At 35.5% G+C, this 14,596-nt stretch overlaps 2 protein-coding genes across 10 annotated transcripts in view; one reads left to right on the forward strand and one right to left on the reverse strand.

The window, feature by feature from the left end:
• GRM3 (glutamate metabotropic receptor 3) overlaps positions 1 to 14,596 on the reverse strand; it is a 131,581-nt gene that overhangs the window by 115,936 nt on the left and 1,049 nt on the right. The window lies entirely within an intron of this gene.
• LOC143674793 (uncharacterized) overlaps positions 1 to 14,596 on the forward strand; it is a 447,599-nt gene that overhangs the window by 15,123 nt on the left and 417,880 nt on the right. For 5 of the 8 annotated variants that reach the window (XR_013171312.1, XM_077151111.1, XM_077151029.1 and 2 more), the window contains exons 1-2: positions 10,891 to 11,420; positions 11,588 to 11,662. The exons of 1 other annotated variant lie outside the window; for it this stretch is intronic. Coding sequence is in view for 4 of the 7 variants with exons in the window: in XM_077151111.1 (XP_077007226.1) it covers positions 11,406 to 11,420; positions 11,588 to 11,662 (90 nt within the window). In the remaining 3 variants the exon portion in view is untranslated. Of the gene's footprint in view, positions 1 to 10,193; positions 10,354 to 10,890; positions 11,421 to 11,587; positions 11,663 to 14,596 lie in introns of those variants that run through there. 2 more of the 8 variants (XR_013171297.1, XR_013171291.1) reach the window with 2 other exon arrangements.

Below are 14,596 nucleotides of genomic sequence, written 5' to 3' on the forward strand. Positions count from 1 at the left end.
AGAGTACTTTGCTTGAGCGACATATAATTATAAAAATTACAAAAGGCCTTTAAATGCCATAAAGTTCAAATACTAATATGATACTTCAATCTCCTCAGTTGTATCTGTTAAAATTTAGATCAGCTTTTGTTTGAATACTTCCAATGACAGTAGATTTACTCTCCCCATCTCTCTTTTTCCAGGCTCCCTATTTCATTTCAAAGAACTCTTCCTTATGTTAGCCTTAAATATGCTTTGGTCTAGATTACTGGTTCTCAATGGGGGGGAGGGGAGTAATTTTGCAATTTGGCAATGTATGGAAACATTTTTGGTTGTCAAAACTGGAGGGTGCCATTGGCATTTGGTGAGTAGAAACCAGAGATGTTGCTGAACACCTTACAATACACAGGATACCCCCCCAAAAGGAATTATTAACCCAAAATATTGATAGTATTATGTTTGAGAAACTGTTCTAAATTCGACCTACTTATCTAAAGAGAAAGTATTTTTTTCACCCAGCAGTTCATCAGATACGTAGAGACAGCTAACTATATGAAGGTTTTTGCACTCCCGAATCCTTCAACAAATCTTTCCAGTGCTCCTAAATAATTAACATGTGACCATGACAGAAGCATTTCCATTTAAAGGAGGTGTCAAATCACTCATTGAGGGAAGGAATGTTTAAATTGATCACTGTTGGTCCACTTTAGCACTGTGGAATATAGGAGGAGAATACATAATGTCTAAAGGGATTGTGTCTTTATGTGATTTCTCCTCACACCATACCGATGAAATCAGTGTAATTTACAGCAAGGGATTTAGTTTAAAGAGTAATTCTTCTAAAGAACATGATGTGAACAATGCATAGCATGTTCTAATGGCTGTCTCCATGCTTGGAGACTTCGTGGGATGTGGGTATTGAGAAAGAAAGTTCCGATTATACCAGGAAGTAGAAAAACGTAGCAAAATCTTCCTAAAACTTCTTTCAGCTCATTCTGTGGGCCCAACTTTTAGTTATCATCTAACCGAAATCCTTGTTTGTTGCTGAGGTCACTTTAACACTCAGGCACTAAACAGTAAGTGGGTGGACTTACTTCTTGCGTGTTTCAAATAAAATTTACTCCATCTAGGGAAGAATGACTAGGAAATGGTGACATCTGAGCAGAGGGTACAGAAATATTTTTGGCTGGACAACTCAGGAGCTCTAAACAAGGTTTATTTTAATAGTACAAGTGGAATCTAGAAGTTAAGATTTATGGGATGATTATGGTTGCTGAACCATTATATAGATATTCCTTTTTGCTTTCTGGTATTTTGGAGTAGACAGAGGGAAATACCTCAAATTTTTGAACTGTAATCCAGCTGCTTTGATCTCTGAAAAAGATTATATAGCCTTTATCTTGTGCCCTTGTGATTGCAGAAACCTTGTGAATGACCCTAACTTTTATCCATTTTATCCAATTTTTCAATTGTGATCACTAAAGTCACCCCGTAATGTTTTTTTATGAAGGACCTTGGGTCAGCCCAGAACTAACCTACCCTAATTCCAAACTTATCTTCAAACCTAAACTGGATCTAACCAAAATAGTCCTGCCTGACATGTGCAGTAGCTTGGGCTTTAACCTATAAGCCACCTATACCTCATTATAATATTAAAAATCACACCCATCATCATTTTAAGGCTGCCATTTTCTTACATTCTGTGACTAAGCATGTAATCAATCTGTGCATGCTCAATAATTAGATTACCTCTAATTACATCATCTGAGGCCATTGTGCTCATTATCCTAAAGCCTGGCCAATCTTTTGATACTATAAAATTGTCAGAATTATTGCAGTTCAGTGAGACACATTTTGGAGCCAGTAGGCCATCTGCTCTCCTGCTTCATACCTAGCAATAAACTCTGTCTCTCTTTGAAATCCCTTGGTGTCTGGACATTGAGCACATCAGGCAAATAATCTGCTGCCCTTGACCAGTAACAATTTGGTAACCCAGATGGGAAAAAGATTCCTAAGGAGTCCAAATGCCCAAAGTTCTGGAGCTCCAGCAGAGCAGGTGAACATGGTAACTGAGCATTTTACAGCTGCCGGACATTCTTTAGTCCAGAGGCTCAGCAGTCAGGTTTTTCTCTGTTCTGCCAGTGCTCCAGACCCTTTTGGCACCTTAAAAATTTTCAAAAAGAGAAATCATTTCCAGTTGCAAGTCCTGACATCTGACTGGGTGAGCGGGTCATCAGGTAAAAGTTGATCGGGATGTTAATACCGTGGTTTGAGTCCCCTAGATCTAGGTTTGAAGGCTTGGGTCTTGCTTCCAGAACAACCCCACCTTGCTCCTTGCTCTGACCTCTGCACCTCTCTCTTTTCTGGGTATCATTGTGTATGGGGTTTGAGGCCCTGACCTGTGTTTTTTCTGTATAGGGTTTAAAACCCTACCCTGAATTTGTCTGTTGAGTATACTCTTGTAAAGTAAGTCATCCAACAATGATTGGTATTTAATGAAATTAATTAAGCCTGTTTAACTGTTCACTGGTGTGTTACCTAACTATAATATTTAATGCTTGTTTAATTGTTAATCGGTGTGTTAACTTAGATATAGTAAGTGTTTAATGCCTGTTTATTAGTGTGTTTAGTTATTAATGGCTGTGTTACTTAAATATATAGTAAGTATTGTGTCTTTAAATTTGTTAGATGGTGTCTTACTGCATTTGTATTGGCCAAATGTTCCTAATTGGTTACTGATTATGTAAATTCTTTAAAATGGGAACCTTTGAGTTGTATTGAAAAATTAGAAAAAAATTTCTATAAGAAAAAGATTTATTTCTGTAACACAATCTGGACTCAATGGGATTTAGAATTAGGGGAGAAATGGCCTGAGAATAGCTCTATAATTGCTCTGCAGAAAGGCAGAAATGGGAAAAGATAATGTATATTCAATCTTTTATTTGTCCCTCTGAAAAGTTTTTCTGTGTTTTTGTCTCTTGTTGATACTTTACAAAGGCAGTGCATTCTTGCCTGTGCACTCAAATGTCCAATTCCTGAGACACCAGGGTTTCAAAGGGAGAAAAAAATCTATTATTAGGTATGTAGCAGGAGATCAGATGGCCTATTGGCCCCAAAATCTGTCTGCCCAAACAGCAATAATTCTGATAGTTTAAAAGACTAAAAGATGGGTGGGTTTTAGGATAATGAGCACAATAGCCCTAGATGATGTAATTACAGATGATTTAATTATTGAACATGCGAAGTTTGATTGTATGCTTAGTCACAGAATGTATGTAAGAAAATAGTGGCCATAATATGATGATGGGCATGATTTTGGTATTATAATGAGATATAGGTGACTTAAAGGTTAAAGCTACTGCATATGTCAGGTGGCCCATTTTAGTTAGATCCAGTTTCGGTTATCAGTTAGATCCACCTTTGGACTTGGGGTGGGTTAGTTCTGGGCTGATCTAAGACCTTTGATTAATAAACATTAGAGGCTGTCTTTAGTGGTTACAAGACTCTACAGTTGAAAAACTGGATAAGTAGATTTAAGTGAAGGTTAGTTACAAGGTTTTTACCATCACAAGGGCATAAGATATAAGCTGTAAATCATTATCAGAGATCAAGGTAGCTGGATTACAATTCAAAGATTTCAGTTATTTTCCTCTGTCTACTCTAATACATCAGAAAGTAAAAGGAAATATCTATACAGTAATTCGCTGTTCAAAATCATCCCTAAATCCCAATTTCTCAGTTACAGATCCTCCCTCTCATTTGATAATTATCCCTGAATCTTGAGGGGTATCTGGGCAACAACTCTTCTAACTTCTTCAAGGCTGAAAAGGGGCATTGTCATTAAGGGGCAGAGGGATAAATTAATTGTTGTTCTTGGAGAGTCTGGTATTTCTAGGTTTCAGAGCTTATCTGGCATTGGAACAGTCTGGAGGTTTAAGTCTCTAAAAGACAAACTTAATAAGTAAAACTTTTAAAGACTCTAGGATATTTTTCAGGGATTTTAGGAATGCTGTTGGTTCGGGGTAACCATACTGTGGCAGTTTGCAATATCTGGCTGAAACTTGCATAAGAGTAACCTACAGAATGACCTCTCAACTCAATTTGAAATCTCTTAATCATTGAAACTCTATTCCTTTTCCTGCTTTTGGTTAACTAATCCCATGATGCCAGGGCCAGGCTTATCCCTGGGAGTCATGTTCTGTGATGCCAGGGGCAGGGTTATCCCTGAGAATTATGTCTCATAATTCCAGGGCTTGGCTTACACCACAGAAAATCATGTTCACATGGGGTGGGGGGAAGGTCAGAGTTGGCTTAGAAAGAGACCACATTTGAGCAATAGCCAGGTTCTGAGGGATGACTCTTAGGCATTAATTATAGGTAAGTTCAGTTTTGCCACTACAGAAATAAGTTTCATTAAGGGCAAGCCCCAAGATTCAGGCTTTGGTTTATTAAATTGGGAGCCCCTCTTGCTTAAGAAAATATCAGGAATTCCCCAGGTGAGGAAATTTAATTATTACATTTTTCTCCAGTCCCCCAAGGAACTAGGCAAATACTTTTTCACTTTCTCTCAAAATACTCTGAAATGTATCAGGGTATAACATTAACTTGTAAAGAAAATTAAGATTTTATTCTTTATTGTAGGTTTCAGATTCAATAAAGCTGAGTTAGGTTGTTTAAATAAACTGACTAGACAGGTTATATTAGATAATGTGTACAGAAAATTTAAATTTTGGACATAAAAAAAATTTTATTTTGGTCTCATACAAAAGTTAAAGTTTTAAAATAAGACATTATCTCATATGCTGTATTTTGATTTACTTAGATCAAATATCTTAGGTCAGTTTTAGTCACATCTCTAATCAGAGTCTGCTTTTCTTCAGTTTTTTTATTTTTTTAGTCTTGCTGTATGGAGTAATGCTGACTTTCAGAGCTGGAGAACTAACTCTGAGTCTCAGGTGTTATATAGATACTTAAAGTTGCAGGAAACTACCAGGTTATACAAAGAGCAAAGCATCTCAGAATTTAGTTAAAGCTTACAATCCCTAATTTTCTTATGAATATTTTAAATGAAGCTACTTTCAGAAATGGAAAGATTTGACCGTTGTTCTACACTGACAAACTATACCAGAGGTTGTGTCCTGTCTCACCTTACACATTTACCAGAGTTATGCCAATTAAAAGATGAAATGTAATTTGTATATTTGTCTGGCCACTCTTTTAAAGTCTCTCCTTGTTGCAAATGAAGCTCTGATCTATGGCTGACCACATGTACTTTTAGAGAAGTATTAGAATAAAGTGGTGCAACTGACAAGCAAATTTGACTGTTTCTAAGATCTGTAGACTTTTTAAAAAATAACTAAAACCAAGACTAAGAATGTTATACCATTATTTAACATCCTACATGTAAGTATTAGGATATAACATAGACAGTGAGAACATTGTGAAGTCTTAAGGAATTTTCATACGATCTCTAAATACATGCATAACATTTTATTCATACAAATTTAGCTAACAACAAGGTAGAAAATTAGTTACCCCGTCTCACTGCTAATCAAATTTTAATAATGATCTAATTACAATTACCATTGCAAAGACATTATTGGAAAAAATAGTGTTAACCAACATACCCTAATCTGTAGCATTTCCTGTGCTTACTTACCATTTCTAATCTTCAGGCCCAGTAAAAATATTTTTTAGCTGCAACCCCTCCCCCCATCTTCCCTCATGCTGTCTTCGGTGCTTTGGCCTGGGGGCAGGGATAAGCGGGACAGAAAGAATGAAACATGGTTTGTTGAATTTGGATTTGAATGTTTTAGGTGAGGGCCATGAAATTTCAGAGTTCCTATGCCCTTTAACTACTTCCAATTATTAGATCTATCTCGGTAAAAGCTATGACCAGAACAATTGGAAAAGGTTTTTACTTTTCCCAAAGGCAATTCTCTGGCAACATTTTGTGGCTTTAGGGAAATTCCAGGGTGATTTCTTTTTAATGTCCAGATTTATTTACGGCAATTACAAAACTAAGGTTTTTGAATCTTGATGCTCAGAGGTTTTTTTTTTTTTTCACTTTTTTCTTCAGAAGTACTAATTTATTTATATATATATATAAAGGCACCTATTTATTTTTAAGCAATTCAAATAGAGCTCTTTAAGATTTTTTTTTCAGTAATTTGCTTTTACCATCCAGAGGTACAAGAATGTACATTGAACAAGCAGACAAAAATAGAAACTCTCACAAAAACACAAGAATACTTTTGAGAGGGACAAATAAAATGTTGAATATGCATTATTTCATCCTATTTCTCCCTTTTTGCAGAGCAATTTTAACTATATTTAACTTTAACTGCAATGGTAGTATTTTTCATTTTAAATCATTTTGAGGCCAGATTATGTTGCAGAAATATACCTTCTCATAGACAACTTTCAATAGAGCCCAAAGGTTCCCTTTTTAAGGAATATCCATAATCAGTAACCAATTAGGAACATTTGACCAATGTTCCAAATGCAGTAAGACACTTACAAATTTAACAGACACTTAACACATTATATTTAAGTAACATACCAGTTAGTAACTAGACTGACTGTACCAACTAACAATTAACAGGTAGTAATGCTTAACACACTGATTAACAATTAAACAAACATTAAACCCTTACTATACCTAGGTAACACACCGGCTAGCAGACCTACTTAACTTCACTGTACACTAATTACTTATTTCCTGGGAGTATACTCAACAGACAAACTCAGATAAGAACCTCAAGCCCCGTACGGAATGGTACCCAGAGAACAGGTGAGCTCAGTGCAGGGTGGGTTCATTCTGAAAGCATGGCCCAAAGCTAGGTCTAGGGGGCTCACACCACCAAACCAACTTCCCGATCCACTTTTACTCCTTGTTGAACCACTCATCCAGTCAGATATCCAGATTTGAAACTGAAAACAGTTTCTTTCTTTGAAACTCCTTAAGGCACCAAATGGTGTGGAGTGCCGACAGAACTGAGAAAACCAGGTCGTCAAGCCTCTAGACTAAAGAATGTCCAGCAGCCACAAGAGACTCAGTTCCCAAGCTTATCTGCCTTGTTCTACCAGGGCCCCCAGAACCTTGGACAGATAGTTTCCTTGCTTCTTAGGACATTTTTGGATCCCATATGGGTCACCAATTTATACTGAACAAAGGCAGTAGATTCTTACCTGTGTTCAAATGACCAATTCCTAAGATACTGGGGTTTCAAAGGGAGAAAAAGTTTATTTCTAGGTGCATAGCAAAAGATCAGATGGCCTTTTGGTGCACAAGCCTGTCTACCTGAACTGCACTAATTCTGGTAGTTTTTTTTTAATTCTGGTAGTTTCATAGCATTAGGATAATGAGCACAATAGCCCAAAATGATGTAATTAGAGATGATTTAAGTATTGAGCATCCACAAATTAATTGCATGCTTAGTCAAGAATGAATGTAAGAAAATGGCACCCTTAATATGATGATGGGCATGAGTTTTAGTATTATAATGAGTTATAGGTAACTTATAGATTAAAGTCTAAGCTACTGCACAAATCAGGCGGGCCCATTTTGGCTAGATCCAGTTTTGATTATCAAGATACCTTTGGACTTGGGGTGGGTTAGTTCTGGGCTGGTCCAAGACTCCTTATTAATAAACAGAGGCTGAATTTAATGATTTCAAGACGCTAAAGTTGAACAACTGGATAAGTGGGTACAAGTGAAGGTTAGTTACAAGATTTTTACAACCACAAAGGCACAAGATAAAGGCTGTACAATCAGTATCAGAGATCAAGGCAGCTGAATAACAATTCAAAGATTTCAGGTATATCCCTTTATCTACTCTGATATACCGGAAAGCAAAAGGGAATTTCTATACAATAATTCAGTAATCAAAAATCATCCCTTAAATGACCAATTTCTCAGTTACATTGTGACTAACTTTCCATTTGTGTCTGTCTGCCTGTTCAATGTACATTGTTATACCTCCTCATAGTAATAACAAATGAACACAGAATTCTTAAAGAACTCTATTTGTATTGCTTAAAAATGAATAAGCTCGGGACTCAGAAGAAAAAATCCTCTGGACACCCGAGTTCAAAACCTTAGTTTTGTAATTACTATTAAAAAAAAACAAAACAGAAACCTAGACTTTAGAAACAAATTGTCCCTGGAATTTCCCTAAAGCAGCAAAAGGTTGCCAGAGTGCTGCCCCTGGAAAAGGTGAAAACTTTTTCCAATTGTCCAGGTCACATCTTTATATGAAATAGATATAATAATTGAAAATAATTAAAAGAAGGTCATAGGAACTCTCAAATCGCACTGCCCTCATCCAAAACTTTTAAATCCAAGTTCAAAACAGGCCAGGCCTCATTCTTTCCATTTCACCTATCCCTGTCCCCAGGGCCTAACCAGAGATTAGAAATGATAGGCGTAGAAGAAATGCTGCAGAATAGGCCATGTTTGTCAAAATTATTTTTTTCCAATAACACCTTTGCAATGGTAACTGTAGTAATCAGATCAATATTAAAATATAAATAGTAATGGGATAGGAGTAACTGAATAAAATCTAATTATCAAAAAAAAAATCTAATTACCAGTTTCATTAAGTAAAATGAAAGTTCCTTGAGAGCTATGGAAAAGTTTTCCTGGATTTAGGCTTAGGACAAATTGAACAACTGCAGTATATTTTCCAAAGTTTGATAATCAATGTACTTTTAAGGTTGTTCATAATTTTAGGATATTAAGAAAATAAAGAGATTCTTATAACCCCTAATTGAAGGAATAAATATGCAAATACAGCTGCAAAAATTGTAGTTACAAAGTCTAGTTTGTCTCCTGTTTTTATGATGACTTTTTAAATAGAACAAATACACTTTTATTCTGCATGGTATGTTTTCCTTAAATTTATACAGTCTCACTGATAAAATAAGTTAGCATTATAAGTACATTCTCAGAATTTCTCTTAAAAATGCCCTAACTATACAGATTGCATAAACTGAGCAATGTACCTGGTAATGATAATGCATATAAAATATAATAAAAATAAAGATATGCTGATGCTTACAGATATATCTTATTTAAGTTATCAGTTAAGTTTAGTAAGAAAAGTAAATGAGATTGTTTTGTAACCTTGATTACCTAGATTTCAAAGAATCTGGCTTTTTAATTATGTTGCCATTTGTTACCACAGTATGTGGGAGAATTTGGATTTGTAGTGGCTTTGTTAATGTGAGTCAATATATTTTATGAGTATATTACATAATCAGGTTAGGAAGTATTATCATGAATGGGAAACACATTATTCTTAGCTCAGAAAGTTTATATTCTAGTTAAAGTATATTTGTACCAGGGCATAGTATAAGACAGTAGTTATTTAAAGTCCCTGTCAATTATCTTAATAAAGGAATAAAAATGCTGGAAGAATTTTAAAAGGAAGATAGTTTTATAAAAAAAAAAAATAGTACCTAAAAAGACCTCAGAAAAGATGACACTTGTAAGACCTTTAAATATGAAATTAACATTTGAATGAATAGAGCTCTAAACTAGCTTTTTTAAAGTTATAATTTAATTTTGTGACCTACCGTATTCCTGATATTATTTAGCACTTGGGAATAATGTTGAGAAAAACTGAGTTTTTTTCTGAATATAAATCCTTTAATTATTGAAAAGGTGATTATATTTCAAACTTGGGCTCTTCTGACCTTTGATTGTAGTGCTGGCTTGGACCTAGAGATTTTAGGGATACTATAAAGTAATCATTTATGTGTTGTGAGTATAATGTGTATATAGTTGCCTGGCTACGTTCCAAACCCAAGCATAAATTTCTTTCTTCTTCCATTATTTTGCAGTGTCTCTGTCTTTTCTCCCCTTCATGAATAATACTGTTATTGGAAGGAAGTAGGAATGTTCAGATAGCCCAGATATTCCTCAAGATTGAGAAAAGTATTGAGTGAAAAGGAGAAGTTATAATCAAGAAGTTAAGATTTAAAAGATGATTGTAGTTGCTGAATCATTATATAGATATTCCTTTATGCTTTCTGGTATATTGGAGTAGACAGAGTGAAATACCTGAAATCTTTGAACTATAAGCCAATTGCCTTGATATCTGATAATGATTGTATAGCCTTTATCTTATGCCCTTGTGATTATAAAAACCTTGTGACTTGACCCTAACTTGTACCCACCTTATCCAATTTTTTTTGTTTGTTTGTTTTAGAGTCTTGTGATCAGTAAAGACATCCCCTAATGTTTATTATGAAGGGCCTTGGGTCAGCCCAGAACTAATTCACTCCAATTCCAAAGATATCTTGGTGAATGAAACTGGATCTAACCAAAATGGGCCTGCCTGACATGTGTAGCAGCTTGGACTTTAACCTGTAAGTCACCTATATGGTGTTATAATACCCAAAATCATACCCATCATCATATTGAGGCTGCCATTTTTTTACATACATTCTGTGACTAAGCATGCGATCAATCTTTGCATGCTCAATAATTAGATCACCACTAATTACATCATCTGGAGCCATTGTGCTCATTATCCTAAAACCTGCCCATCTTTGATTATAAAACCATCAGAATTACTGCAGTTCAGGGAGAGAAAATTGGGGGGCCAATAGGCCATCTGCTCTCCTGCTTCATACCTAGCAGTAAACTGTCTCTTTGAAACTCCATTTTCTCTGAAATTGATCCTAGAGAGCATAGACAAAGAATCCACTGTCTTTGTCCAGTAACACAAGTATAAACATTGTTTTAAAATAAACATCATATAAACAATTACCTAGCAAAAGGCAACTGACCTAATTCTCTTCTCTGTTAAATAATTATTATTTTTCCAAAGTGGGTGGATTAAAGGCTGATAGAGGTGAGCAGAATACTGGCTTTAAAATGCTTTGAAAAGAAACTTAGGGGTGAAGAGAACCTCATGTATGCTTGCTAATAAAGTAGAATTTTGATGCCAGCTTTTATTGATTGGTGAATTAAGAAAATCAATACTGTTCTTTTATAAAGGGACCAAAACTGAGTGGTTTGTCTTACTAAATAAGAATGTTGGGAAAATAATTATCCAGGTCTTCATCAATGGTGATGCAGCTTAACCCAGCAAATCATTAAGAATTTCCCATCACGTGCAGTTTGCACGATCTACAAATACTGCCTGTTGTATGAACTAACACATCAGGGAATATCTCCTCTGCTGACTTCCTGGAGAATTCTTTTCCTTCAGTGGGAGGAACATGAAAGAAGAGAAAACTGGAGAGAAAGAGGCTGGTGAAGCAATTGGGCTAATAAAGCAATCCATTCCAAAATGAGGAAATTATAATGTCTAAACTGACCCAACCACAAAACGAAGATGCACAAATATCATTCTCTGAATTTTTCTCTCTTAACTGCAATTTGTGTCTGAAAAACCTAGCTCTGGTTTGGTTGAATGCTACAATTAGAGGTAAGGATTTTAAAAATTGTGTAGTGCTCTTATATTAGTGCTTTCTAGCTTCACCCTCTTTTTCCCCTGCTCAGTTCATGTAAAGCTACTTTCCAGTAAATACTAAGGAAGTCAAATGTAGTTAGAAATGGATGGCAGTGCTGACTGACTTGTATGGATCTTTGCAGGTACCAGCTGTACTCTGTCACCATGGTTACCAGACACCAGGTCTTGACCAGAATCAGTCACAGGAGCAGGAGTGGGTGAGTTTGAGTGGGTGAGTTTGAGTGGATGAGTTTGACCCAGGAAAATCCTTCTCATAAAATATTATCTATCCTGGTGTGTAAGAGTACCTTAAATTCATCATTAGGCGTTTATTTGGATTGTTTTCAGAAGTTTTTTAGAAAAAGACAAATGTGTTTCAAATGGATGACACACCTTAATTCTTAGATATATATGAGGCCCCTAAGACCTTTTTTTTTGACTCCTAGGTTTTTTAATAAAACCTAGCTGAAAACAAGGCCTTGTGCGAAAATGGGTCCTTGCAAGGATGCCTGGAGGTCAGTGTATAAGATACGTAGCTCCACCTCCCAGTTTTACCTTGCCCTGGACTGGTGTGTGGCTTAATCAGAGCTTGAGCAGTTAGAAAACCTGGAGGAGGGAATGAATTCCTTCACTCCTGCTTATTTCCTTACTTATGTCAAAGTCCTTGCCCCTTGCACATGAACATCTCCCACTACTTTCTGATGGGTCTCGTTGGGCCCAGCAACTCTCCTTTTCAAGCCCTGATTCACACTATGGCCCAGTTAGCCTTCCTCTAAAGCAATTTTCATTCTCAGTCATCCTCAAAATTTCTAAGGGTCACTTCTCAAAAGATTGAAATAGATGAAATATTTCATGTGAGTCACATATTTCTCAGTCCTGTTGTTCCCAATTTTAAGTTCCCTGAGGTCAAGACTGTGTGGTTTATTCCTGTGGTCCTCTCTCCCCCCTGACACAGTGTAGAGCACACAATTAGGTACTATATACAGATTAATTTGCTGTCTTAAGCACTTGGGGACCAGCAGTGACTTCATGGGATCGTTTGGGCACCGAGAAGTACATGGAGTTGATTTTAGATGTGACTTTTGCTGTACCATTTATTCAACCTATTAGTTTTTTGGTGAGGCATTTTCTACAGAGATTTTTTTCAATTTATCCTTTCAACAACTCTTTGAGGTGATGCTATTTTCCTCATTTTACAGATAAATTAGTAAGTGGTAGAGTCAGAATTCAATTCCAGGTCTTTCGAATGCCAAAACCAGTACCATTTCCAGTAAAACATGATAGTTTTGGCTTTTGTGTTTATACTATGGAGAAGAAAATTATATCAGCATTTGTGATTTTATGGTGATATTACCAGATATATGAAATAATAAGCCCTTGATGATTCAGTAGTGGGTTCTTCCATTGTGAAAAGTGCAGGGTTTTTTTTTTTTGTTGTTGTTGTTGTTATTTTTGCATGGGCAGGCACCGGGAATCAAACCTGGGTCTCGGCATGGCAGGCAAGAACTCTGCCTGCTGAGCCACCATGGCCCACCTAGTACAGGGTTTTAATAAGCCATTTTTTAAAAACCTTATTGACCGAATCTTAGGAGTACATCAGGAGTAAAAGTGTACAGTTACATTTAAAAAATCTATTTGCCTGATTAAAATTGATGGACCGGGGGAGTGAATTAGGGAGTAGGAACTTGTCACAATTCTCCAAATATGGGGTTCGTATTATTTGGTAACTGTCTTGCAAATTTGAAAGTATTACAGAATTTTTGGAAAGTTAAAAATGGATTGATAAATACATAGGTAGATAGGTAGGTAGATAGATGGATGATAGAATGATACAGCAAATGTGGCAAAAATGTTAAAATTGGTGACCTGGGTATCTGTTGGGGATGGGCTGTGTTGATTTACTCTGTATGGGGTTTGCATTATTTTTGTAACCCTCTTGTAAGTTTGAAAGTATTTTAAAATAAAAAGTAAAAGAAAAAAAACTATTTGCTGGGCACAATTTGTTAATTACTTAAGATAAATAGGTTTTTACATATCTGCTGTAGAATAGCATTTACTACACTGGGAGAACCGATGGTCAGAAAAGGCATATAGGTAATCCCTTATTAGTGATAACATTGGGTATAATATAAATTTGTAAATAATTGACATTCATGTGATAGAAATATTATTTAGGTATGACAGATAAATATTTTTTAAATTCTCTCCTCTTAAATAGAAAATTTCATCTCTCCTGATCCAGGTATAAAAATAGTGACATAATTAAGTTAACATGTAGAATATTTTCTATTCATCTAATGAAGTTAAAGGGTGTTTATGAAAAACCAATTATCCTAATTACTCATAATATGAGTGTGTGTTCAGAGGAAGGAAAGAAATTTGAAATACCCCATTTAGAATAGCACATACTTGTACATAGATTTTAAATGTCATGAATTTGGATAGAGAAATAAGGTTACTTCAATGCAAATAGAGTTAATTTAAGTGGTGTGTGACATATAAGGACAATAAAAATACAATATGGCTTCCTTTAGTGCTTGGGGCTTTGTTTATACTAATTCAGTAGGAGACAAAGCAAATGATTCTTACAATAATGTGTTTTTATTATAGTGACATTAGTTGCTTTCACCAGAAACACATTTTGAACTTTAAGTAACATATACAAAGTGTATGGGATAGTCAGAAAGTACACAAAAACACAAAAGCACAAAAGAGCTATCTGAGTTCTAGTTCTTGAGCTGTGGGATTTTTCATAAAACCAGCCTTTCTGAGGGTTGGGTAAAAGCTATGGGTTGAACTAGATGATTTCTCATCTCTTTCCCATCTCTAAAATTCTATGACCTTATAAGTAAAAATTTCCAGAGTCTGAATAATCTGTTCTTCTTTTCCCTAACAAAATTATGAATGTCAGTGATCAGCTTTTTAACTAACTTAAGTTGTATGCTAAATGATTCCCCCCCCCCCCGTTTTTTTTGGTAATAATTATCTGAGCTCTCTGCATGTATTTTCAGATTTATACAATGAGAAATGGATTCCAATTTAATCTGAACAAAAACTGTCTTAATAAAAATGAGATGTAACAAAATAGAGCTCATTGACATTGTACCTACTTGAGAATGATTGCCTCTACAGCTTCAAATCATCATTGCATC

This window comes from Tamandua tetradactyla, chromosome 1 (genome assembly GCF_023851605.1).
Source record: "Tamandua tetradactyla isolate mTamTet1 chromosome 1, mTamTet1.pri, whole genome shotgun sequence".
NCBI lineage: Eukaryota > Metazoa > Chordata > Mammalia > Pilosa > Myrmecophagidae > Tamandua > Tamandua tetradactyla.